Raw genomic sequence first — 21,004 nt, 5'->3', positions numbered from 1 at the left:
TGTGAACGCCTAGTCGCAGGCACTTTACCATACCTGATACTGACCTTTATGTTTGTGGTTAGTGACAGCGAACATTCTATACATCTTAAATAGTAGAAATGTAAAGAAGCCGAAAGCATATAAGCATAAAAAGGTATACATTCCATAAAGTTAAAGTTGTATTTCTAGCCTTTTTTGAGTAGTTCAACTGTGTTTCAAATGACACAGAAACCTATGATATTTTAGTAAACATTCAAACTGTATTAAGGCGTTTTTAAAATGTCGAACAAATGTAAAATGTTTGAAATCAAACTGTGCTTTTTCAACACGCCTTGTGAAATAAGTAAATCGAATAGTTTTCTAGACTTGTTTTGTTCAAATCGTTAGAGCTAGTTTATTCATCGTTATGTTATGTAAATTTATTGTCAAAGTAACATGATATATAATTTGCTGTCATTGCGTTGTTTGAATATACTGTTTTTTTTTATGGCATCATTTTTGTGAAATATAGTTGCTATTTATCATGTTCAGAAGTGTTATTCTAGTTGGAGATTAGTGAAAAGTTTGGTATAGGCAAATTTATAAACAAACATTTCAGAATGAATTTGTGCATATCGCACGTCTTAACGATATATCCTCCTGGAGATTTTAAGGCGTGATTAACTCGTGGCGTTATTTTCAGCTTCCATTGACGTACGTCATCAGAGCGTGTTATTATATGCAAACAAAATGCATACTTTGAATAAATTCTTTTGTAAATAAAACATAGATGTTGAAATTACACTTTGCGCTTATAATATCTTCGTAAGTTTTCTGTATAAAGTAGATGTTTATAAACTGTCCAACGTTTTGGTGGAATTTTCGAAAATTACATTTTACACAATTGTTAGATAAGTTGAAGCGCCGTGAATAAGTGTCTGTCGGATAAAAGAAGATGAGAAGACGCGAATCAAATCATAATGGCATTGTTATACAAATTTTACTTATTCTCAGCATAGTCGTTGGTCTGACAATGACTTCTCTTGGAGCTGTATTTCGTGTATACGTATGTCATTGGGTGGCAAAAGTTCTCTTTGCCTGTTGGATAGGAGTTTTTGTAAGTGTCGAAGGTGTTTATTTTCCTTTTATAATAATATTTCAAATATATAGTTTCTGTGTTGCTCGTCATCAACTCCATAAAACAGATTTAGTTTCGTAAATACAAAATATCAAAAAGGGAAAGAGACATTTATCGTTATAAAGTAAATGGTTTGAACCCCGGAGTATCGTTATATGTTTGTAAATGATGATCGTCCAGGTTAATAAAGTCCTGAGAAGGACTGTTTTTGTTGTTGACTGACGTTTCGACAACCTTAGCGGTAGTCATCTTTTGACTCTAACATTTATCGTTATTACCACCTAAACTACGCACGTATGTATGTGTTTCAATTATTAAATTCAAGTTGACAATTTATTGATAGGGAATTATATTATAAATAATTTAGCATGTTATAGTTACTCAAAAATACTGACGTATGTATTTCTATAAAAAAATTAGAAAGAGGTTGTTTTAATTCTATGTGATATGATGTCGTTAAATATGCCAATCGAAATGAAATATTGATGATAAAATATTGAGTAGTATGATAATGTCATTGTAATGTAAGGTAGTTTTCTGACTTTACTATACTTTCTAGTTCCCAGGTTATTTATTTTGTCGTTAGATAAAATTGATACTTTTTACATTTATAATGCTATAATCTTTAAAGTTGAGTACTGTAGTTGTCTTTTTTAAAGTCCAAAATTTTACTTTTCTTTATTTTCAATTTAGGTCGTTGCCACAGCAGCTATTGGTCTGTGTACTCGTATCTCTCAAGAATATGGTCCGCGTTATGGCCCGGTGAGTTGATTTTTTTTCCAAAATACTCTCTGTTTCACTTAATAAGGTTTTTAACAAATTTTCAGTGCTTAAATCATCTTGTATTTGACGTTCATTTCATTGTGAAGCTTTATATTGAGCAATGGTCTTATCATCGTTCTGATCATCGAATTTGTGATTTTATCGTTTGAAATAACAATGATGAATTTGAATTTATTGCTAGAAATACCATTAATTTGGTTTTGTTTTATAGGTCTTATATTTTACGTTTTCTGTCGTCAATTTTATTCTGTGTTTTGTGATGGTCGCCTGCCTTTGTTTCTCGATGAAAGATTTTGACCGCGATAAGTGGTTTAGACCTGGAGCACCATTTCTTGTTGTCGACCCAGATCATTGTGTCGTAGAACGTTATTCATACGAGTATGATATAATTTTCTTTCTATTTATTTCTTGGCACTTTACATCACTTGTCCTTTATTCATCTCTACCTACGTTGACGCACGGTAGATTTTAGAAAGTGTATAGACTGTTCTTGTTGTCTATTGATCATTCATCACTACCCAAACTGACACACGTTATCTTAGTTTATATTTTAAATAGTGTAAAGACTGTTCTCGTTCTCTGTTGTTCTTTCATCACTACCTACACTGACACACGTTATCTTAGTTTATATTTTAGTTAGTGTAAAGACTGTTCTCATTTTCTGTTGTTCATTCATCACTGCCAACACTGACACACGTTATCTTAGTTTATATTTTAGATAGTGTAAAGACTGTTCTCATTGTATGTTGTTCATTCATCACTACCTATACTGACACAGTCACTTTCAGAGTCTGAAGATGACTACCGCTAAGGTTGTCGAAACGTCAGTCAACAACAACAAAAACAGTCCTTCTCAGGACTATACCAACGTGGACGATCGACATTTACAAACATGTAACGATACTCCTGGGTTCAAACCATTTACTTTATTTTAAATAGTGTTATTTATTTTAGAAGCTTCAGTTTTTAGGTAGCGAGTATAAAGACTTTTTTGTTTTCTATCACTCATTTATACTCATACTGAAATAAATTATCGCTTTTAGTTATTACTACACAAAAGTAATTCAGAAACATGGTCGAATGGGCCTGCGATACGGATCAGTTTTGATTGCTATAGGCTGCCTCGAAATGTGCCTCACGTTGTTAAAGTGTCTGTTTATCGGTCAATTGAGAGGCTACTTTGGTGCTACGGATAAGCAACGTCGAGAAATGATGCATCTAGAAGGAAGAAAAGGAAATGCTCAAGCCGTTTAGCTTAGTCATTGACCGGCTTGCATTTTGGCTGTAGATGATTTCTTTCTTGGATTGTGATATTTTACTGTTCTTTTCTATCTTTGTATAATAATGTTCGCAGAATAAATAGATTGATGAAGTTTTTTCTCTGCACGTAAGATATTTAAAACGTGCTCACAAAAAGTTAAACATTTTCATTATCTTGTGGGTGGTCAAAAGTTGCGTTCAATTTGCAAATTGTCGTTATCTCGTCAGTTTGTATTTGTTGAAGTATATATGAACAATCATCTACATGTTTTATTTGAAATTGTATTAATAGCGTACTTAAAACTTATTATGTTAAGAATAAATATAACCACGCATTTTCATTTCTCAAAATTAGTACGATCTTGATGTTTCATGAAACCATTTTTTCGGTCAGCCCTTTCACGAAACCATTTTTTAGATTGCGTTTTATGTTGGAAACGACTGCTGTGTATAGAGTCGTTATCACTATTCGTGTTTATAGCATGTAGCTATTATGTCGTTTGTATTTGAAAATGTCTATTGACAGAAATTCACCAATTGCCAATAATACTTGAAACACTGCTCTGATAGATGGCCCGATCCAAACACTTGACAATGTTGCTCGAGTTGACAAAACCGTAAAAATCACTCACCTTCGGCCTGTGTTTCGTGACATCCCTCGACATCCCTCGTGTCTGGATCAGGTCATCCAAAACGAAAATTGTCTCATCACTAGATCACGAGTGTGCGCCTGAGCAGGCGTCTTGTTTGTATTTGAATCCAATGATTCAAAGGCGACCATGTGTGCGATCGTACCATTGAGTTCTATAAGACCTTATAAGGTCTTATAGAACTCAAAAGCGTACCTATTTTTTAATACATGCTTATTAGTTCTTAGTTCCCTTATGTGCAACCCAGCCAGCCAGTGCGGCCATTAATCAAGGAGAATCATTAGGAAACATTTCGTTTCAAAATGGCGGAGTTAAAAGAGTTGTCAGCGAACTTAATGAATTATAGAGCCCAACTTCAACAGGTTAGAAAGGCAGTATGGTGACAAAAAGTAATAAAAAAATTGCGTTAAATACTGAAATTCTTTTTTATCCCATATTTTATGTAGCAACTGTAGTATGATTAGAAATTATCTTGTCTCTTACTAGCTACACTGAAGCCATTTATGGCTTTCAATATTTTGTTTTTAGTACATTTGTTTGTGTTTTAGGTGGATGCGGCATTAACAACAGAACCTGACAACGAAGAACTATTGAAGCTCAAAACTGATCTTGAGGTACTGCCTAACATCTTAAGCTTCATAAGTTCAAATGAAATCAAATCAAATTTCATGACCTTATGTATATTGCAAAAAGTTGTTAAAGCCATCGAAATTAAAACTTGTTTTTTATAGGAGGTTATTGCTCTGACATCAGACTTGGTGAATCTCAACCAGGTATGTAGCAAAATCCTAATATGCTAGGGTAAATTGTTTGGAAACCATTGTTTTTAGATAGTTTTATCGGTAATCAGAGGTGAAAAAAGAACATCAATAGGCTATGAAACCCATTTGACAAAAGTGAATTTTGATGTTTGATGTTTCTTTTTTACATAAAGACCAAATAGCAGATGTAGCAAATTCCCGAATTCTTTCAGGAACCTAGCTTGTTATCAAGGGCAAGACTCAAGTCTTAGCACTCTTGCATCATTATTAGATGCACAACTCAATGACTTAACTGATGTTTACACATGTTTAGTGGGACAATTTGATTTTTAGAGTTATTTCTGCAGTATTTAATGGAATGCAAAATCTTTCAACTTTTTAACTTCATCATGATCTACAGGAGATCATGATGATTTGTGTTACAAAACTGAATGAAGCCTATTATACTTTCAGGGAACTGGAAATAATCGCAATGATGTGAAAAAGGCAAAAGACACATCTACTGTGTCTCAGGCTATGTCGTTTAAACAAACTACATCTGTTTGGAAGGAAGGAGATGTATGTCAAGCCATATCTAGTGAGGATGGATGGTAAGATGTAAATCTATATCTTTAACTAATGCAGTAAATTGTTTAGTGAAGATCTATGAGCATAAAGCAGCAACATTGCTCTTAGTTGACATGTGTTTCATCATCTCTTGCTCAAGTCTTTTGAGGCATTGAAAAGAGAACTGTAGCTTAGTGTTGATGGCTTTCATTATTTATTATCATTAAATTTTATAATGTTGTTTTGACCTTTTGAACATTGTTTGCTTTCACCTAGTTATTATGATGCAACCATAGACAGGATTTCAGAAGATGGAGCAACTTGCACTGTGACTCTTGAGCCATTTGGAAATACAGAAATTATAAAGGTGTCAGTTTGTATACATAGCATGATACGACTCTTATGTGAAACTGTAACTTCGTGCAATCTTTAGGTTTCATCATTAAAAAAACCAGGCGAGGCAGGAGTTAAGATTGCAGCAGCTGTTGATTATCAAACAAAAGGGGAAGGAAAACAAAACAAAGAGTTGACAAGGTAAAGTTTTTAGTCTTCCTAAAGTCAATTTCTCCCAGTTGACATTAAGGCTAACTTTTCCCATTCCTAAGCCTTGTCAATTCTTTCAAATACATCTTGGTTTCACTTTAGGGGAGAACGCGAGAAACTAAGAGAACTCAAAAAGAAAAAGGCACTTAAGAAGAAACAGAAGCGCAAGGTAAATATGTAGTCCAAAATATTGATGTTTATTTTATGACATTTCTAATGCGTATGTCTTGTTGCTTTTAGGAACTTAATGAAGCCCGTGAAAAAGAGAAAAGCAAATGGTTGGATTTTTTCAATGGACCAAAGGTATAGAAGTTATGCAAGAATTACTATCACTGTAGATATTTTCTCATCATTTGACCACAGTATTGGAATTTGTAGATTGATCGTACATTTCATATTTTTGTAGTCTGGAGGCAAGAAGAAAGGAATTACAAAGAAAAGTATATTTGCTTCACCTGAAACTGTTGAGGGAAAGGTGACCATGATTGTCAACAATATTATTATTCATGATTATAGTTGATGCCTCTTGTTTCAATTTCAAAACTGATGACTCCATCATTATAGGTACGATTTCCTTAATGCCAGTCTTTTTATGACTTTTAACATCTTTGATTATTAAGGTTGGAATAGGCACTTGTGGCATTGGTGGTCAACCTATGACAAGCTTTACACAACCAGATAAACTTGTTTACAGAAGGTGATATGAAGCCAACCAGCTGCAGGCAGTTTTTATTGTCTCAAAATGTAAGTATTAAAGCATAAGATAATGTAATTATATGACACTGACAGCCAATTTTACTTTCCATAATGAAGAGGTATACTGTAGAAAGTAATTTGTCAATTAAAGTTTTTGCTATCAAAAGAATTTCCCAAATTCACTGCTATGAAGTTGGGAATGCAAAATGAACAAGAGTGCAAATACAATTCGTCTGTAAAGAGCGATCAGTTTGATCAATAAACATAGTTTCATCAACTTGCCAATATTTTTAAACATGTTTTTGGCCATGGAACTGGAAGTCAAGGACATAGAAACCTTGGGAAGTCCTACAAACCTAACTCTAATGTAATGATGCATTTATCATAAATGGGTGTTTGATTAAATTTATTAAAAAACGCAGAAATGAGCGGAAACTAGAACATGTTTTTTTAATTTATTGAACTTGCAACTATCTCAATACAATTTAATGAAGGCCAAAGAAAAATAGAATAATGTTGTAAAATTGAAATATTTTCAACATTTATATATAAAGTGTATTCAAGTGGTAATGATTGGTGCATGTTTAGTTGGTTGGTAACATTGAGCTTATGAGTTTAATGCAGTAAAGCTTTTTTATTAAAGAATTGGAAGACTTTAGTGATAGCATGCATGTATTTTTTTCTAATATTAAGTCTCTTTCTTTGAGCGGGGTAAATGACATGCACAACAGTTGGTGGAGTTTTTTTTAGGTTCTTCTTGAATTGGTACATGCACTCCTGACAGTGTGGTCAGTAATGATTCCTCTGTTTGCAGTATCTACGTGAAAAAATACTTTGGTCAGATTTTGTAATTCCATTACTTGTGCATGAAATCATAGACTCACCTTAGATATCAAAACTTTGATGGCCTCATCAATTCCTACATTGTCTTTTGCTGATGTCTCATGGCAGCTGACAAAGCCAAGATCATGACACAACTTTTCAATTTTTCCTTTCTTGATAATACTGCTTTGATCGCACTGTGATATGCAAATACATGTTTTGATTTTTTCCCATCTTTCTTAGCATAAGAAAAGTTTGCCTTCATCTAATTGAAAAGCTATGGACTAACCTTGTTACATAATAAGATTGCGGGAATTGGTTCACCTGTTGGTAGGAGTAATTTACTATCAAGGTCTTCTTTCCACTTTTCAACACCTTCAAATGTTGCTGCTCTTGACACATCAAATACCACAAAGGCACCAACTGCTCCACGATAATACACCTAAAACGTTTTTACAAAAATGTTTTACATGAGTAAATTAACCTTACTTTACAATCAAGGATCATGAATTGCTTTAAATTAAAATGAGTTATCAAGACTGCCATACCCTTGTCATACATGAAAATCTTTCTTGTCCTTCAATCAAAACAACAATAAAATATCAGTTGGCTACACCAGGTTAATTAAGTCCCAAATTAAAAGTATTTACTATTTTGGACAACAGTTTTTAGCTTTAAATACATGGGATAAAAGCTGGCTAGGTAATATTTGTCAGCTGCTCTTGTTCAAAACATGAGCGATGGGAAATTACATTTAACATTGTGGAACTCAATCGGAAATTTGAAATGATAATATTTGTTGGAAGTTGAAATACCAGCAATATCCCAAAGCTGTAATTTTATCCGAAGATTTTCATCCCAGTCCAAGTCCTTTATAGCAAAGTCACTTCCAATCTGCAAGTTCGTTAGGGATGATGCAAAAGTATCAATTACATTTTTATTCATTATTGCGTCAAGGATACAGTCGCTTTGTAGTTTATGAAGAATTTCTGACTGACATATTGTCGTATAAAACTAGTCTTTCCAGTTCCAACGTCCCCAAGAACGAGGATTTTGAAAGTCTTTTCCTTTTTCTGGTGCACTGATAAGTTCTGAAAAATTTGTTCCTCATAGTTCAGTATTCGCGCGTAATTTAATAAAGCTTTAAAAATTTACATAAGTAAATAATATCTTCACCACACGAAGAAATGGAATCCAGTAAATCACTTACCATTTTAAACACTAACTGTTGTGTGACAAAGGACAATTACACATATATTAATAAATACGACTGCGTTGTACGTGTTGTTTGTCAAAATTTGACAAGTTTAAAGTCCGGACATTCGCTTTTCCCCGACTATGAACGAGAACTGTTAACGAAATTTCATTTTATGAACTACGTGCTGATGTCTTGACATCGATTACAATACAAGTCTATATTGTTAGTTATAGATCAGCTGCGCTGCTACGTAAAGACGTGTTTATTTACGATATCAATTATTTTGTCAACAAAGCCATGTGACTTTCTCATGACGAAAGTGAATAGTGACGATAGTTTATGTAACGTAGTATATGGTAATAGTTTACGATATTATAATATAATATTATTTCATCAGTACAGTTACTGATCTTCTGTCAAAACACTTCAAAACTAGTTAAATATGTTTGTAGATGACAAAGGCATACTTTCTGTATTTTGTTTAAAAATTCTTATCACTGATCTCAACAGTTGCTCAGAACTCAAAAAGTATTACATTGGGTATATATGATGGGCAAATGGTGTAAATACATAATTTTATGTAAAGACTAACATTAACCAAATATACCAATCCAGGGACTATGCAAGTGTTATTGAAAACATCAATATTCCACTAAAGTACAGGGTCCGGGTTGATACTTTAAAGTATTTGGTATGGGCACGGACAGTATTACTATCGCCTACCACTATTTACTATTATTATGGAATTATGAATAAGCTGAAAAGTTGAGGGTAAATACAGTGAAAGTAAAATCATGATAAATATATATAATAATATAAATTTCATTTAATATCAAAAATTGTGTTTACATATTGCATAATTGAGAATCCTTATTTAGGGTAAAGTAAAACCACAAATTTGTCAATTAAATGAACATTGAATTGGGTGATATTGGAAGAGACATTTTGTTTGTACTTTACATAAGATTAATAATATTGATTCATTATTACACATGTATGTAGGTTTATAACTGATCTAATAAATCATGAGCAACAGCCAGTGTTTTGTCGTCTTTGTGCGTAGTTTTGAGAGCTTTGCCCTGGCCGTATAACGCCATTACTACTGGGCATATCATCACTCTGTACAAATACATTTGCCCTTTCATTGTCTAGTATCTAAAAAACAAAAACATCACCAGGGGGTTGATTATGAAAATATCAATGAAATAATACTTCTGTATCTTATCTTACACCATCCCACCTTATTCACTAAAAAGGATGCAGCCTCATCAATGCCTATGTTTTCTTTGGCTGATGTTTCAAACCAGCCAGCAAAACCTTTTTCTGCACAGAACTCGTTCATTTGGGCTGTATTACTGAAAAGGCCTTCACTCACTTGGTCACACTACATTAGATTGAAATGTTGGATTACCATGAAGGACAGGTATATTTGAATGCATTAAACACATTTCTTTTTTTTTGTAAATAATTAGTTGTCACTACCTTGTTAGCAAGCAAGACAGCAGGAATTGGAGAACCATTGGGCAAGAAAACTTTGCTATCCAAATCACTTTTCCATTTCTCTACAGCTTCATATGTGGTAGAACGAGTCACATCGAAGACTACAAAAGCACCAACTGCTTCTTTGTAATATACCTATACATACCAAACAACTATTCTGCAAATGTACACTATTACTTTGATTTGTAACATATTGTCACAAACATAGTTTTAAAAGAATAATTTTGGTTAGTGAATGAAATACTCATACCCTAGTCATATTTCCAAATCTTTCTTGACCTACAAAAAATAAAAAGGAATTGGTTTGAAATCTCTGCTACGATTAAATAAAGTACATTCAAATATGCTAATTACCCGCAATGTCCCATAGCTGTAATCTAATTAAGGTATCATCATTCCAGTTTAAAACTTTTAACGCAAAATCCACTCCAATCTTTTCAAAATGTCAGGGAAGATTTAAAAAGTTTATGCAACACTTTTGGTATGATATGGTATTTTTAAATGTAAAATGACATAACATTAACACAAGCAATGACTTGTACATTTTTAAATGCACTTAAGTATACACAATGTGATTGACCATGTTTGACCGCAATTTAAAGGATACGGTCGCCCGATAATGTATTGAAAAGAACTGGTGTACGTAGCGTTTTATAATACTTGTTTTTCCTGTTCCCAAGTCGCCGATCACCAACACTTTGAAAAGGAATTCAGTTTTTTCCTTTGAAGTCTAAAACGATTTAGTACGAACGAATGATCAACATCCCCATGGAAATATGAAACAGATTTGTACACTTAAAAAACTCACCATAATATCGTTAAGTTTTCAACCAAACATATATCTTTACCGATGTAAATTGTAAACTTATCGACCAAAGAAGACTTACTAAACAAAATAATTTCCACACGAGACTCGACCAAAGTTCTACCATATACTAAGGCACGTGACTCCCACAGCTCGCTTCGCTTTCTTTGGGGAAATTAAAGAACTCTTGAAAATTGAAGAATATTTGCATAAAAGCTGTTAACCGGACAACGTACGATACGCTTCACAAATCCAAGTTTGCTGTAGGCTGTCACACGTTCAAGGGGATGTAAAACAGAAACGAAAAAACTTTTTCATCATCATCGCCATGTTCAAGACCACATATGGTTAAATCAAATTATCAATGGTGCAAGACTATGGTGTGCTAATTTGATACTTCTAGCCATTAAAAATGTCTCGTGACAACTGAGCAGCCCAAAACTTGATGTCTGACATGTGAAATACGTAATCCTTGTTTAGCACAATAAAATATGCGAGATCAAATATCAAAATCTTGAAGTATAGAAACATTCAAAACATTGACCTAGCTAGACGTTTTACAATCTAGAAGTAACCAATGTATGGCGCGCCAAGATGGACAATATTACCAAAATCGAAAATATTTACAACGAAACACATTATCGTATGTCGAAAATAATATACTGGCAACTTTTTCAATATTTGTAAAACGAAACGCAAAAATATAAAAGAAAACAAAAATTCGTTTACCATAATTTATATATACACAACGAAATTTATTTTTCAAGTTATGAAAATTATTTTTATAAAACGAAACTCATTTATATAAAACGAAATTGACATTCATAAAACGACATTTTCTTCGAACAAACGACATTTTTTACCGCTTTTTTGCGGCCATTATTTTGTAGCCTGCAAAGAGCCATCCACTACAAAATTTTGAGGATGTCTTCGCGAAGGAACTTACATAACTTGACAAACCTTGTTGCAGCAATCACTCAGCTCTCTGAAAGTGATTGCTCCAACAATTGTGAAAGAACTTTTGAAGGAGATAACGATGCTAACGCTGGCAATATTGAAAGTACGATACGCACTCTGTTGAGTCTGTTCCCTTCTGCAAATGGTCGTTCATCCACAGCCACAACAGTCGGAGGAGCAGCGACTACAGCAGCTAATACTTCAATGCACCACACGTCTCCACTGTTCAACCCAAGTGTAAATTATGGAGGGGGAAAAAAGTCAAAACGCCGTTTTTTCTTTGATGTCAGTGGCAGGGCGCGGTAAAAAATGTCGTTTGTTCGAAGAAAATGTCGCTTTATGAATGTCAATTTCGTTTCATATAAATGAGTTTCGTTTTATAAAAATAATTTTCATAACTTGAAAAATAAATTTCGTTGTGTATATATAAATTATGGTAAACGAATTTTTGTTTTCTTTTATATTTTTGCGTTTCGTTTTACAAATATTGAAAAAGTTGCCAGTATATTATTTTCGACATACGATAATGTGTTTCGTTGTAAATATTTTCGATTTTGGTAATATTGTCCATCTTGGCGCGCCATACCAATGAGTAAAGACTGAAGTCTCACAGTCACAGGACTTCAAATTTTACACATTATAATTTCTTTCTCCTATATTCCCCACCGACTTTTCAATTTCGTATGCAATAATTTTGTCATTTTTTTTATTAAAATGACATTCAAGATGTTAACAACAACCATGTTACTTACATGTATGCATTTATTTTCATTATATTAAATATTACATTGAATTGCAGTCTCAAGACTTTCCTCTCAAACATATTGCAACACCAAGGCTGACTAAAGCCATACCAAAAAATAGGTCTAAAAAAATGCGATTGGTTATATCATATAGGGTTTGCATAGGGCAAAATTGCATGTTTTTGAGTGCATTAAATGCCATGAATTACTGCATGTTTTGGCTACAATTTTACCTTTATTTAAAGCCTTTTCATTCAACCATGTTCCCACCCAAACAGTGAACACAAATGTAAGGGAAGTTGTGATAGGGACAGCCAATGATAATTCTGAAAAACACAATCATAATAACTTGTTGAATTGCATAGGTCACATAATTTACTTGCAAATATGGCTAACCTGCAGAAGACAGTGTTATATAGAATACAACAGACCCCAGCTGATTAATAAAAAATGGTATTATGTACTAAAGATTAAAAATAAAAGAGGCAAGGTGAGTTTTGAGCATTTTGTTTATTTTAGGAACAAAGAAAGTACAACCTTCCAGTTTGTGAAAAGAAACTTTAATTCAGCAAAGAATTGACTGATATAATTTTCTTTTTTAATGGTTTCAATGCCTTTGCCTGCTTGTTTGATGAATGGATTCGTGATGCCCCATAATGCTGCTACCACACACAACCAAAATGCATTTACTAGAAATGGTAAATGGTAAGTTTGCGTGGTCATGGTAGCATTGGTAGGTGTACTTTTTATTTAATGAAAGAAATTTGAAACAAACACAACTCAATCTTGAAATTGAAGTAAACATACCTAATTTTTCAGAAAAATTTAATAACATTGATTGATTTGTGTGATTTGAGGAAATGCAAAATATTTCTTGGTGACTTGTCTATTTGAATTTGACAACTGCAATTACTGCGACATATTTTTCTACAAGCTGTCGCAGCCACTCGGGTGTATGGTAAAAACATTGAGCATGATAAATATTTTCTGCCATGGAATATCGTCTTGTTTTTATTTTTTTGATCTTGTTAGGTTTTAAACAAACTTTTGGTGAGTACCATAGCACGTCTAACGCTTATTTTTGAGTAGTTGTGTCGCAGGTTACTTTTTTGTGTATTTAGTGTAGTTTTTCTGTTGTTTATATTTGTCGTATTGGCCAAATTTAACAGTTACACTTTTCTTATATTTCATTTTACGACTTGGTGAACAAACAAACTATCATATCTCCTTGATATTTAGATATCTTCTTCAAAAACACGTTTTTTAGGGCTTCTAGGGCACAAAAAGTTGAAATATTACGAAGTAGTGGACTCGTCTCAAGTCAGACATGTTATACAAAAGAGGAGCACAGACGGTAGAAAGGATTTGTCTTTATCTCTTCTTGGAAGGTGAGTCCAAAAAAAAACTTTTTTTCGCCAATTTTTATGCTTTCTAGTCCTGTAAATGCTAACACTCTCACTATTTCCTTTAGAACGTTTGAATTGTCTCTCATACCAAGACCAGAATTATTTTCACAGAATTTTGAAGCAGTAACTGTGGGTAGTGATGGTACTGAGAAAGAGTTCAAGGTCAATAAAAATGATTTCTATCATGGATATGTGAAAGGTTAAAAATTGCTCAATTTGTTGCTATTTTTACCTACTTAAGTAAATTTTTTACCACTATCAAAAGTGTCTTTGTAGTTCTTTCTTCAACTTCATCTGTGAGTGAGGCGCTTGTTTTAAATCATTATTGCTATGATTAATTATTAAGGTGCAACCAGTCCTTCTTCTGTGACTATGGAAATTGATGATGATATGATAACAGCGGCCATTGAAATTGAGGAAGATACATATCATTTGGAGGTATGTTTTTTTAAAGTAAGTAATTTTTTTAAACTGCTATCAATGAGAAGTGCATAAATGTCATTGTAGCCTGCTGCTGGTCAGATAGATGGTGATATTGCAAACAAGATGATTGCTTATAGAAATTCAGATGTCATTTGGAATGTGACATTTGCCGGGTAAGATTATTAAAATATTTTGGACTTGTTCAAAATTGTTTATAAAACTTATCTTCAGCAAAAGGGTTCGTAAGTTTTGACATGTTTCAATCATGTGACTTTCTAGAAATCATACCCAAAGACAAAAATACTGTGGAATGATTGATGCTGGCAATAGAACTGAAACAAGTGTGTTTGACTTATAGTATCACTTATGTATTTATTGTTTTTGTAAACTGTACTCCAATGAGTACAAAACATGATTTACATGTTTTAATGCATGTTGTAGCAGGGTCCGAATTATCACTAAAAATTGCTTTGCCACTTTTTTTGCCCCTCCCATTATTTCATTTTCCATTTAGCCCTTCCCCCCTGTTTTTTCATATTTGTAAAATTTGTTATGCATGCTATGGCAATAATTTTAGAATTAAAAGCTGTCACTTCCGTTTTCTTCCAATTCATAAAGCTTAACAGCCATAATATCTACTATGTTTATGGAACATAAGACCTTTCTTGTATAGTACATATTATCTATATGAATGTTATTATTAGGCTTTTGTATTTGCACTAGACAATGGTTTTATAAAAAGCAACTGTTTTCCAGCAAGTCAGACTTTACTTTACAGCTATTATGTTAATAATTATTACCAATACTATTGAGTAGTATTTGTTTTGGATTTGTGCCCTTGGAGTACTTTAAATTGTTGATAAATTTTTATTTTTTTTGATAGATAACAATTACCATGAAATGAGATCTTCTCGAAAACGTCGCTCCTTAAAAATTAAACGTGACTGTAGTTTAGCTCTGGTGGCAGATTATCGGTATTATAAACACATAGGAAGAAACAGCAAAAAGAAGACATTGTATTCAATGGTAATGTAATGCACTTTTCATATGAGTTGTAAAATAGTTTGTACGTAGTCCTCACTTCAATCTTAGGTCGGAGTTATAAATCGTGTTGATCAGATATTCAGAAATACTGACTGGAGCGATGATGACAAAGATCCTTATAAAGATTTTGGTTTTGTTATCAAAAAGGTATGAAGCTAGGACAAATGAAAGTATGTTGTTGGTGATATTTAGTGATTAAGGGCTTTAGCACATTCTCAAATGAAAACTAATTTAAGATCTCAAAGAATTTGCTTGGCTGATTTAGTATTTTATAATCTTTTTCCATGATTATAGATAATTGTTAATGAAGCTCCAACAAAAAACTATAACAGACAATCAAACAGACCATGGATGGTTAAAGAGCTATTATTGGTACATTTTTTGCCTCATTTCTGAGTTATCTAATATAACAAGCTCTTATAGAAGTTATTTTAACTGAAGCAAATTAAATTTATTATCGTTTGTTTTTAATTTTTTGACAGCAATTCAGTCGTGAAGATTGGTCAGACTACTGTTTGGCTCATTTGTTTACGTATCAAGATTTTCGTGATGGTGTTATAGGTCTTGCTTACGTTGCTCATGCGGACCGGAATTCCCGCGGTGGTATTTGCAGTGCAGGTAAGAATCTGGCAGGTGAGAATATGGAAGAACAACTAAGTTGTGGAAGAAATGTCTGTCATCAAGCTCTTGTACATAGAGCATGAACTTACTAGTTAACAGGAAACAGTTGATTACCGTTTTTAAAGTAATGTTATTATTAGCTAATTTGAACAACAGAGAGCATTAACTTATATTAACGTTCAGCATTTGTTGCTATCTTTAAAGTAATATTGTGTTCCTTTGTAGTGGATCGAAATCTCTATCACAACACGGGACTCAGTAGCTCAATAAACTGGGGAAATCAGTTGCTGACATCGGAGTCAGACATTGTCACAGCTCATGGTTTGAATTTAACCTCTTATATTACTCATGTTTTTTATTCATAGTTTAAAGGAAGGGTTATCATATTTAGTTGAAATAATGTTTACAGGAGGAATTAGTTTGGAGGAAAGGTAATTTGTATGAAGTTAGAAAACTTAGACAAAAGTGAGGTATGACAAGGAAGAAGGTTCACGGCAGTAGATGGTGTTGCATGATAAGGAAATTGAATCTTTTATCATGAGATGAAGTGGGTAAGGTTATGATGTGTAGAAATTGTTATATTTACCTTGTGTCTGTATCATTGTAGAATTTGGTCACAACTTTGGCAGTGAACATGATGTTCAAGATGATCCCTTGTGTTCCCCTGAAAGTAATGGAAAATTCATAATGTATCCTGCATCTGTTTCGGGACAGAACACAAACAATAACGTAAGCATTTAATTTCTTATTACTCAGTTGAGAAGTTATCGTAAACTCATGTGAAATTTAACAATCAAGTTGTAGATAAGAAACCAAGCGCTTTTATCTTAAATAGAAATTTTCAATATGCAGTCGCAGGGCTGTCAAAGCCGTTTTGGAATCAAAATCTTCACTTTGCTTTGATGGTATGTCTTAATTTGCAACTAGCGTTGTACCTGACTTTTCATGAAACGAAGCTTTCCTATTTTAAGTCCAAATCGTTTGTCACAGCTTTTATAATGTTTGTTTTTACATCTCTTTGCGCACTATCAATGTTTTTATCATTGTATGTTTTACATGTAAATCTACCTAGTAAGTTTTAGTTCAGTTGCCATTCATCATTATTGACATCTCAATTTTACCCATTAACTTAGACATATCTAATGTTTCTTTTACTATACAGTTCCAAGCTCTGGATCGTTCTGTGGAAATTATCGCGTGGACAGCGGTGAGGAATGTGACCAAGGAGAAGGTGAAAATGATAAGTGTTGCAGAAATTGTAAACTCATTGGAGACGCCAAATGCAGGTAACAGGGGTTCTTAAAGATATTTGGGTTTTCTTTTTATGTGTCAAAACAGTTTTGTTTGTGGATTACCTCATTTTCACGACACAGCGAAAAATTCATTCATATGTAGTTTTTTTGTGGGTAACCTTCCCGATTGCAGATTATTAAAAATTTCAATCTCATCCATTTTTTTCACTATTAACCTTGTTAATTGTTTTTCTCATTTCGACAAATTATTATAAGATTGTACATTTTTTTAGTGACACAAACTCGCTTTGTTGCTCAGATTGTCAATACGCGTCCAACACAACTCAATGTAGGCAAGCCAAGCCTTTAGTTTGTAAGAAAGCTTCATATTGTTCGGGGTTTTCTAAGGATTGTCCAGAAGCTCAATCGGTTGAAGAAGGAACTTCATGCATTGAAAGGTGAATTCATTGCGCGATGATTAAGTAGGTTCTGTGATTATAAGGCAGAAGTAGTAATCTGTTTCGTTTATAAATTATACTTAAACTTAACTAATTTTACATATTTCAATAGTTATGTCATTTGTAAAGTTGTCTTTGTTGTCGCCTTCCACAAATTATCCATTCTTGTTGTTTAAGCTTATATATGCAGAAGGGAATCCTACACTTCCTTCTTTTACAGAGGAAAATGCAGCAAAGATGGTAAGTGTGATCCTTTCTGCAAACGTTTTGGGGGAGAGCCTTGTCTTTGCAGCAATGAAGAAGATGCTTGTTATGTGTGTTGCAAAAAGAAGGATGAACCTTGTGTCGTTTATCGCAACGGCTCATTAGAAAGCCGACTGCCTTTAAGTGATGGACGCTTGTGTTCTGCAGGAGTCTGTAGTGGTGTAAGTCATTAATTCGTATATCTTAAGAAGGGTTAAGTTTTCGTCGTTCCTTGTTAATTCATCACTGCCTACACTGATACACGTTATCTTAGTTTATATATTAGTTTGTGTAAAGACTGTTCTCATTTTCTGTTGTTTATTCATCACTGCTTACACTGACACACGTTATCTTAGTTTATATTTAAGTTTGTGTAAAGACTGTTCTCATTTTCTGTTGTTCATTCATCACTACCTACACTGACACACGTTATCTTAGTTTATATTTTAGGTAGTGTAAAGACAGTTCTCATTCTCTGTAGTTCATTCATCACTACCTACACTGACACACGTTATCTTAGTTTATATTTTAGGTAGTGTAAAGACAGTTCTCATTCTCTGTAGTTCATTCATCACTACCTACACTGACACACGTTATCTTAGTTTATATTTTAGTTTGTGTAAAGACTGTTCTTGTTTTCTGTTGTTCATTCAACTGACACACTGACACACGTTTTTATCTTGTTTTATATTTTTTGTTTAAAGACTGTTTTCCTTCTCGTTCTTTACACTCACGCCTCTGTTTAATGTTTCAGCAAAAATGCAGGAAAACAGCACAAGACATAATCACTCGACTTCAAGATTTCTTGGACACACTCGGAGATCCCAGCAAGTTTGGTGAACTTTTAAAGGACAACATTGTTGGAACTGTTATAATCTTCTCCCTACTTTTGTGGATACCTATAAGCTATGTCGTGCACAGAATTGTAAGTATCGTGAACTTTTGTTTTTCAAACGTTTGAATAACAAAAGTTTAACGTTTAAGTTATTTTCAAGTTTAACGTTTAACTTTAAGTTATTTTCAAGTTTTTTCATGCAAATGTTTGTCCAATGGCTCTGTTTCCTCGATTTTTAGGATAAAAGACGTGATAAGCAAGCTCAGGAATTGGCCAGATGGCAAGATATCGCGGTGAGAAAAACTTTAGTTTGTTGTCATTGTTGTAAGTGATCTGATGTTGAAAAAATACTCCTGCTTAGCGTCTATATCTGGAGTTATCAATTGTTGAAACTTGATTATATGTACATGTATATAAACTCCAGTCTTCTTTTTGTGGATTGATGTGGAGTGATAGAATTTTGAAACTTCCGTTTATACGTATGTACTTGTGTACTCCATTCTAGTGTCTCTATCTGGAGTAATCATATATTGAAACTTAAGTTTATATATATACTCCAGTCTAGTGTCTTTATTTGAAGTGATGGAATGTTGAAACTTGTCTTCCCTATAAAGTCTGTTGTTTCTATGTGGAGTGATCTAATGTCGAAACTCGAGTCTACATATACTCCAGTCTAGTTTCTTTGTATGGAATGATCAAATGTTGAAAGTCGAGTGACTTGATATTACACCATACTGCAGTCTATTGTCTCTCTGTGTTTCTATTAGGAATGATCTGATGTTAAAACTTAAGTGAGTTAGCTCGATTGTATCTACTCCAGTCTAGTGTCTTTCTCACGAGTGACTAACATAATGTTGAAAATTGGAGTGTTGTAAAAAAGTGTGTAACATTTGTGTGTCAGGAGGTGCCATCAGATAGACCTTATGAGAGCGCTCACTCCCTAATTAATAGCGTTTGTCTTTTTTGTAAGTTTGTGATAAATCATGTTTGTGATAAATCATGTTTTCATAGCTCTACACTTTGTAGCCGATAAAAGAAATGATAGTGTTTGATAATCCCAAATGCGATTTTTTTAGAACCACGATTTGATTCGACAACCGAACAAGCGTCGTGATAATTTTGATGTTGTGTTCAAGAAAGACTCCGTACTTATACGTGACAGCCGGAAGGCGAGACCAAGAGGCGCTACCTCCCCCAGACAGTGGGGACCTACTGTGGAGTGAAATCATACTACATTGCTTTAGAAAATGCAAGACGACTAAAAGTATTATAAATAACCTCAAGACGTTTATTTATCCATACACTATTAATGAAAATGTACATTGATGAGAAATTGATATTCATTGCAATCTTAAATTGAAATTTAGGAAAACTCTTATTATCTCTGAGTACTTTAACTACAGTATCGAGTTGACAAACATATTTTCAGTTATTTGTTAGGTGCTGTTTACATGATCCCGGCTAGCTGGGATTCAGTGAGGCGTGAAATGAGTTCGAGGGATTGAGGGGGCCAAAACTTCAAGGTTAAAAATTACAACTGTTTATTAAGCGCTAGAAATCATTCCTGTTGTAATTCTCATCTCAGGCTAAATTTGTTGTTTCAATTCTAAATGTTTTGCCTAGTTCTTAAATCAAAATATTGTGAAATTGCTCGAGAAGATTTATCTGATAATAAGTATTGAATCGTTTCCATTTGCCAAAATCATTTAACGCTTTGCTGAATCCCGGCTACCCGGGCTCATGTAATCAGCCCCTTAGAGGGTTAGGCTGGCCTTGGTGATAATTAGCATTATTAATGGTGTGATATCTGTTCAGGAACATATTACCAATTTAGAGGGAGTATCAAAAAATAGAGTTCCTGATTTTAACTATTAGACAGTTACGTGAAATTCTCAAAAGCAGAAAAGCGTTTATGCCTTGAGCAAAGATGAAATTTATGCGTGTAGCTGACAATACAGGGTGTCATTAAAACATCTCAAGTTGCCGATAACGATTTTATTGTCGGAAATTTGAATTTCTTGCCTTTCTGTTGGTCCTCACGGGTGTATATGATTGCATAACTAAGTAACCAAATGATTAATTAACTCTCTTTTCATATCAAAGTTTTTGCCGTTCATTTTTTCGTCGTGCATGATAATAATATTAGTCTCCTACCATCCCTTTGGAACGAAGAAAAAATCTTTTTTTGTAGGCGATGAATTCAGACGCCTTGGTTTCATGGGGATTCTTGAATTTTACGCACCTTAGTCCCAGGAAATTATGAAGCATAAAATTATTACAATAGGTTAGTTTTTAAAGGTTTTATTTTCAAACTCTTTAAATGAATATTGTCAATTATTTTTACTGTCCTACCTATAAACATTAAAAAATAATTAAATCTTT

The 21,004-nt window shown here is 33.4% G+C and overlaps 6 protein-coding genes across 7 annotated transcripts; 3 read left to right on the top strand and 3 right to left on the bottom strand.

Moving 5' to 3' along the window:
- Positions 1-36: 36 nt before the first annotated feature.
- LOC124457828 lies at positions 37-3,490 on the top strand. Of its 2 annotated transcripts, none has more exons than XM_047008018.1 (5): positions 37-133; positions 870-1,075; positions 1,790-1,858; positions 2,091-2,257; positions 2,923-3,490. In XM_047008018.1, exons 2-5 carry the CDS (start codon positions 914-916, stop codon positions 3,131-3,133), a joined length of 609 nt encoding a protein of 202 aa, XP_046863974.1. In that variant the 5' UTR covers positions 37-133; positions 870-913; the 3' UTR covers positions 3,134-3,490. The 2 variants fall into 2 exon arrangements, with proteins under 2 accessions (XP_046863974.1, XP_046863980.1); XM_047008024.1 differs by lacking the exon at positions 37-133 and adding an exon at positions 718-783.
- A 577-nt stretch (positions 3,491-4,067) lies between these two features.
- LOC124447500 (survival of motor neuron-related-splicing factor 30-like) lies at positions 4,068-6,501 on the top strand. The gene is made up of 10 exons (XM_046998456.1): positions 4,068-4,151; positions 4,338-4,403; positions 4,521-4,562; positions 5,004-5,140; positions 5,373-5,463; positions 5,530-5,630; positions 5,742-5,808; positions 5,880-5,942; positions 6,046-6,114; positions 6,260-6,501. Exons 1-10 carry the CDS (start codon positions 4,092-4,094, stop codon positions 6,338-6,340), a joined length of 777 nt encoding a protein of 258 aa, XP_046854412.1. The 5' UTR covers positions 4,068-4,091; the 3' UTR covers positions 6,341-6,501.
- A 275-nt stretch (positions 6,502-6,776) lies between these two features.
- On the bottom strand, positions 6,777-8,637 carry LOC124447519 (ras-related protein Rab-38-like). Its single transcript, XM_046998477.1, has 7 exons — positions 8,368-8,637; positions 8,120-8,248; positions 7,973-8,051; positions 7,706-7,734; positions 7,447-7,599; positions 7,220-7,354; positions 6,777-7,152 (listed from the first exon to the last, which is right to left on the bottom strand). Exons 1-7 carry the CDS (start codon positions 8,368-8,370, stop codon positions 7,024-7,026), a joined length of 657 nt encoding a protein of 218 aa, XP_046854433.1. The 5' UTR covers positions 8,371-8,637; the 3' UTR covers positions 6,777-7,023.
- A 524-nt stretch (positions 8,638-9,161) lies between these two features.
- Positions 9,162-11,841, bottom strand: LOC124447508 (ras-related protein Rab-32-like). The gene is made up of 8 exons (XM_046998468.1): positions 11,734-11,841; positions 10,664-10,846; positions 10,463-10,585; positions 10,210-10,288; positions 10,106-10,134; positions 9,838-9,990; positions 9,596-9,739; positions 9,162-9,510 (listed from the first exon to the last, which is right to left on the bottom strand). Exons 2-8 carry the CDS (start codon positions 10,664-10,666, stop codon positions 9,379-9,381), a joined length of 663 nt encoding a protein of 220 aa, XP_046854424.1. The 5' UTR covers positions 10,667-10,846; positions 11,734-11,841; the 3' UTR covers positions 9,162-9,378.
- A 520-nt stretch (positions 11,842-12,361) lies between these two features.
- LOC124447526 (transmembrane protein 234 homolog) lies at positions 12,362-13,280 on the bottom strand. Its single transcript, XM_046998489.1, has 5 exons — positions 13,168-13,280; positions 12,898-13,049; positions 12,757-12,823; positions 12,594-12,686; positions 12,362-12,483 (listed from the first exon to the last, which is right to left on the bottom strand). Exons 1-5 carry the CDS (start codon positions 13,193-13,195, stop codon positions 12,419-12,421), a joined length of 405 nt encoding a protein of 134 aa, XP_046854445.1. The 5' UTR covers positions 13,196-13,280; the 3' UTR covers positions 12,362-12,418.
- Positions 13,281-13,307: 27 nt separating this feature from the next.
- Positions 13,308-20,000, top strand: LOC124447472 (ADAM 17-like protease). The gene is made up of 19 exons (XM_046998422.1): positions 13,308-13,410; positions 13,628-13,748; positions 13,832-13,965; positions 14,113-14,204; positions 14,274-14,362; positions 14,469-14,530; positions 15,073-15,215; positions 15,282-15,380; positions 15,528-15,605; positions 15,716-15,851; positions 16,080-16,175; positions 16,462-16,583; positions 16,690-16,759; positions 17,017-17,140; positions 17,380-17,544; positions 17,765-17,969; positions 18,542-18,712; positions 18,862-18,915; positions 19,699-20,000. Exons 1-19 carry the CDS (start codon positions 13,353-13,355, stop codon positions 19,843-19,845), a joined length of 2,166 nt encoding a protein of 721 aa, XP_046854378.1. The 5' UTR covers positions 13,308-13,352; the 3' UTR covers positions 19,846-20,000.
- Positions 20,001-21,004: the final 1,004 nt, after the last annotated feature.

This window comes from Xenia sp. Carnegie-2017, unplaced genomic scaffold (genome assembly GCF_021976095.1).
Source record: "Xenia sp. Carnegie-2017 unplaced genomic scaffold, XeniaSp_v1 HiC_scaffold_13, whole genome shotgun sequence".
In the NCBI taxonomy this organism is placed as follows: Eukaryota; Metazoa; Cnidaria; class Anthozoa; order Malacalcyonacea; family Xeniidae; genus Xenia; species Xenia sp. Carnegie-2017.
Note: the sequence above shows the minus strand (reverse complement) of the source record. Positions and strands in the feature narration are given on the sequence as shown.

What these genes read in the sequence shown, in the direction of transcription:
- LOC124447508 (XM_046998468.1), bottom strand. An exon ending in GATTTGGAAATATGACTAGG is followed by an intron (nt 9,991 to 10,105) that starts GTATGAGTATTT and finishes TGGTATGTATAG; the next exon opens with GTATATTACAAAGAAGCAGT. An exon ending in CATCCTTTTTAGTGAATAAG is followed by an intron (nt 9,511 to 9,595) that starts GTGGGATGGTGT and finishes TTTGTTTTTTAG; the next exon opens with ATACTAGACAATGAAAGGGC.
- LOC124447500 (XM_046998456.1), top strand. Translation starts at nt 4,092, where the DNA reads ATGGCGGAGTTAAAAGAGTTGTCAGCGAACTTAATGAATTATAGAGCC. An exon ending in CAAAACAAAGAGTTGACAAG is followed by an intron (nt 5,631 to 5,741) that starts GTAAAGTTTTTA and finishes GTTTCACTTTAG; the next exon opens with GGGAGAACGCGAGAAACTAA. An exon ending in ATTTTTTCAATGGACCAAAG is followed by an intron (nt 5,943 to 6,045) that starts GTATAGAAGTTA and finishes ATATTTTTGTAG; the next exon opens with TCTGGAGGCAAGAAGAAAGG.
- LOC124447472 (XM_046998422.1), top strand. Translation starts at nt 13,353, where the DNA reads ATGGAATATCGTCTTGTTTTTATTTTTTTGATCTTGTTAGGTTTTAAA. An exon ending in TCTTTATCTCTTCTTGGAAG is followed by an intron (nt 13,749 to 13,831) that starts GTGAGTCCAAAA and finishes TATTTCCTTTAG; the next exon opens with AACGTTTGAATTGTCTCTCA. An exon ending in ATTGGAGACGCCAAATGCAG is followed by an intron (nt 17,141 to 17,379) that starts GTAACAGGGGTT and finishes ACATTTTTTTAG; the next exon opens with TGACACAAACTCGCTTTGTT.
- LOC124447526 (XM_046998489.1), bottom strand. Translation starts at nt 13,195, where the DNA reads ATGTTATTAAATTTTTCTGAAAAATTAG. An exon ending in TTCTTTTCACAAACTGGAAG is followed by an intron (nt 12,824 to 12,897) that starts GTTGTACTTTCT and finishes TTTAATCTTTAG; the next exon opens with TACATAATACCATTTTTTAT. An exon ending in TATAACACTGTCTTCTGCAG is followed by an intron (nt 12,687 to 12,756) that starts GTTAGCCATATT and finishes TGTGTTTTTCAG; the next exon opens with AATTATCATTGGCTGTCCCT.
- LOC124457828 (XM_047008018.1), top strand. Translation starts at nt 914, where the DNA reads ATGAGAAGACGCGAATCAAATCATAATGGCATTGTTATACAAATTTTA. An exon ending in ATGGTCCGCGTTATGGCCCG is followed by an intron (nt 1,859 to 2,090) that starts GTGAGTTGATTT and finishes TTTGTTTTATAG; the next exon opens with GTCTTATATTTTACGTTTTC. An exon ending in GTAGAACGTTATTCATACGA is followed by an intron (nt 2,258 to 2,922) that starts GTATGATATAAT and finishes TATCGCTTTTAG; the next exon opens with TTATTACTACACAAAAGTAA.
- LOC124447519 (XM_046998477.1), bottom strand. An exon ending in CAATCTTATTATGTAACAAG is followed by an intron (nt 7,355 to 7,446) that starts GTTAGTCCATAG and finishes TGCATATCACAG; the next exon opens with TGCGATCAAAGCAGTATTAT. An exon ending in TCAAAGTTTTGATATCTAAG is followed by an intron (nt 7,153 to 7,219) that starts GTGAGTCTATGA and finishes TTTTTCACGTAG; the next exon opens with ATACTGCAAACAGAGGAATC.